This window comes from Chiloscyllium plagiosum, unplaced genomic scaffold (assembly GCF_004010195.1).
Source record: "Chiloscyllium plagiosum isolate BGI_BamShark_2017 unplaced genomic scaffold, ASM401019v2 scaf_71704, whole genome shotgun sequence".
Taxonomy (NCBI): domain Eukaryota; kingdom Metazoa; phylum Chordata; class Chondrichthyes; order Orectolobiformes; family Hemiscylliidae; genus Chiloscyllium; species Chiloscyllium plagiosum.
In genome coordinates, this window is record NW_025198519.1 from 1,241 (window position 1) to 4,144 (window position 2,904).

Here is a 2,904-nt window from a genome sequence, read left to right on the forward strand (position 1 = left end):
GCGCCAAGTGGTTGTCACCATCACCCCCCCCCCCCCCCCCCCCATCTACCTATCACATTCCCAGGTACCTTCCCTGCCTCCAGCCCCACCCCCTTCCATTTATCGCTCCGCCTGCTTGGGTCCCCCCGCATTCCTAATGAAGAGCTTATGCTCGAAACGTCGACTCTCCTGCTCCACAGATGCTGCCCGCTGATAGTTTTGGTCACCCGGTTATAGGAAAGACATGGTTAAACTGGAAAGAGTACAAAGAGGCTTTACGAGGATGTTGCCAGGATTATAGGCCTGAGTTACAAGGAGAGGTTAGCCAAGGAATCCTTGGAATGATGGGTGACCTTATTGAGGTGCATAAAATCATGAGGGGCATAGATAGGATGAATGCATATAGTCTTTTTTTTTCCCTAGGGACGGGGAATCAAAAACTAGGTTTAAGGTGAGAGAGGAAAGATTTAAGAAGGACCCAAGGGGCAACTTCTTCAGGCAGAGAGTGGGCTGCCAGAGAAAGTGGGGGAGGCATTAAGGACAGCAAAATTTTAAAAAACATTTGGTTAGGTACATGGATGGGCAAGGTTTAGAGGGACATGGACCAAAAGCGGGTAATTAGAACAAGCTGGGTGGGCCAGCTTGGAGCAGTGTGGGCCGAATGGCCTGCTTCCAGGCTGCATTACTCTCTGACTGCCTCCGATGTCGTTCATTGGATCGGGGGTGAGAAGTGTTTGCAGAGTTCTGACCTCCCGTTTCCCCTGTCTCCTCTCGCGCTCTCTCTCTCTCTCTCTCTCTATCCTTTCCCTCCCCAGGTACTACCTGTTTGCACTCATCATGAACCTGAGCCGCGACGCCTACGAGATCGCCGCGCTGGCGCAGCGGGAGGCGCGGGCCCGGAGCAAGGTGGGCGCCGAGGCCGACGGCAGCGGTGGGATGCCCTCCGGAGCCAGCGCCGCCCTGCTGGCCGGCAGCCTGCGAGCACGCCTGGGGCTGCTCTGCCACGTGCTGAAGGCCAACCCGCCGCTGCTCCTGGACGTGCTGAAGAACTGCTGCGACCTGTTCATCCCCCTGGACCGGCTGGGCCTGCTCAAGACCAGCCCCGGGGTGGTGGCCTTTTGCGGGCTCTCGTCGTCCGTCCTCTCGATCCTCACGATTTCCCAGCCCTGGCTGAAACTGAAGCCGTGACAGAGTCGTGGGGAGCCGGGCCCCCCCCACCTGACTGAGGGGACAGTGCGGACAGTAAAAGGCTCCATTTTCTTTCTGTTGCTAATTAAAAACCTGATTCGCCCCTGCTATGCCGGCCAGCAGAGGCAGGATGGAATAGGTGCGTGCGGCTGCCAGAAAGCAAAGTCTTGTGTGTTTAGCCAACGACCAACACAATCCGCTGGCTCAAGAAAGCGGGCGACAGAATCTGCTGAGTCGGTGAGGGACGGCCCAGCAGAATCCACTGGCTCGACGAAGCGACAAGCGGAATCTGCTGACCCGCGAAGAAACGACCAGCAGCGTCCGCTGCGTCATCAAGAAGGGGCCCAGCAGCAGAACCGGCTGACTCAGCAAAGTGACCAGCTGGCTCGACCAAAAAGGCCGAGCGAACGACAGAATCTGCTGACTCAACGGAAAGAAAAGGCGGGATCTGCTGACTCGGCAGGAAATGACTGGCGAATTCTGCTGATTCGACGGTAAACACGACCCGCCGTATCCGACTGATTGATTGATTGAACAAAGCGAGAGCTGTGGGCCTGGGCACGACGGTGACAGGAGAGCCCGTGACTCCCGTGCCTCGTCGCTGATCAGGAACACGCCCCCACAACCCCTCCCCCCAAAGAAATAGCCCCCAAAGAAATAGCTCACTGGGTCGTAGCCTCAGGTTGGCGAGGCCCAGAGCGTAGCTTTGTCACTGGCACCTAGTCACATGGCAGCTTGAACATGTTGCGTGAGGAACTCAGCCAGCCCTCTGTACTCCAGCCTGTTGTCCCTCCCTGCCTTACTACCCCAGTGACCTGCGGCTGGTTTGACCTCCACAAACGTTGCACGTTCCCTCCCCTTTACCCTCAACCTGCTACAGTCCTGCACCCAGGGCACGGGCATTGAAGATCGCTCACCAGGAAAGGAGGTGCCTCTTGGACCTTGGCAACCGCTCTCTCTGGGTTCCATCTGTGCGTCAGCCACGTCACAATCCAACGCTCGTTTCGGTTTCCGTTTCCTGGGGTGAGGTTTTAAAAGAAAGCCGAATAAAAGGAATGTTGCAGCACGTGTGTGTTTGAGAGAATGTTCTGAGGTGCTTTGCCAGCACACGGAGGTTTTTAACTGTAGTCGAGGAGATACGGCAACTATATTGCCGACAGTAAGCTGCCACAAACTAGCATTGAGATAGTGACCCACACCTTCCATTTCTCACAAGGTGTGATGTCATATGAAGCTCAGTGGTTAGCACTGCTTCCTCACAGCGCCAGGGTCCCAGGTTCAATTCCATCCTCTGGTGACTCTCTGTGTGGAGCTTGCACATTCTCCCCGTGTCTGCGTGGATTTGCTCCGGGTTCCTCCCACAATCCAAAGATGTGCAGGTTAGGGTGGATTGGCCAGGCTAAATTGCCCATAGTGTTAGGTGCATTAGTCAGAGGGAAATGGGTCTGGGTGGGTTACTCTTCAGAGGGTCGGTGTGGACTGGTTGGGCCGAAGGGCCTGTTTCCAAACTGTAGGGAATCTAATCTAAATGTTGGCTGTAATGCGTACCCCCCCTCCACCTCTGCACTGTCAGAGATTTGGCACTAATGGAACACCACCCTGACCCTCCGACAGTGTTGCGCACCCTCAGCAGTGAGACTCTGACAGGAGGCACTCACTCAGTACTCCACCCAACCCTGACAGTGCGACAGTCACTCAGTACTGACATTCCAAGAGTGAGGCACCCCTTTAGCGCTG

The 2,904-nt window shown here is 55.9% G+C and overlaps 1 protein-coding gene across 1 annotated transcript in view; it reads left to right on the forward strand.

Moving 5' to 3' along the window:
- The window catches only part of pex11b (peroxisomal biogenesis factor 11 beta), a gene marked incomplete at its 5' end in the record, with an annotated part of 2,503 nt that extends 697 nt beyond the window's left edge, over positions 1–1,806 (forward strand). The window contains one exon of the mRNA XM_043684844.1: positions 795–1,806. Within this exon, the coding sequence (XP_043540779.1) occupies positions 795–1,167 (373 nt within the window). The remainder of the gene's footprint in view (positions 1–794) is intronic.
- Between the last annotated feature and the right edge of the window lie 1,098 nt (positions 1,807–2,904).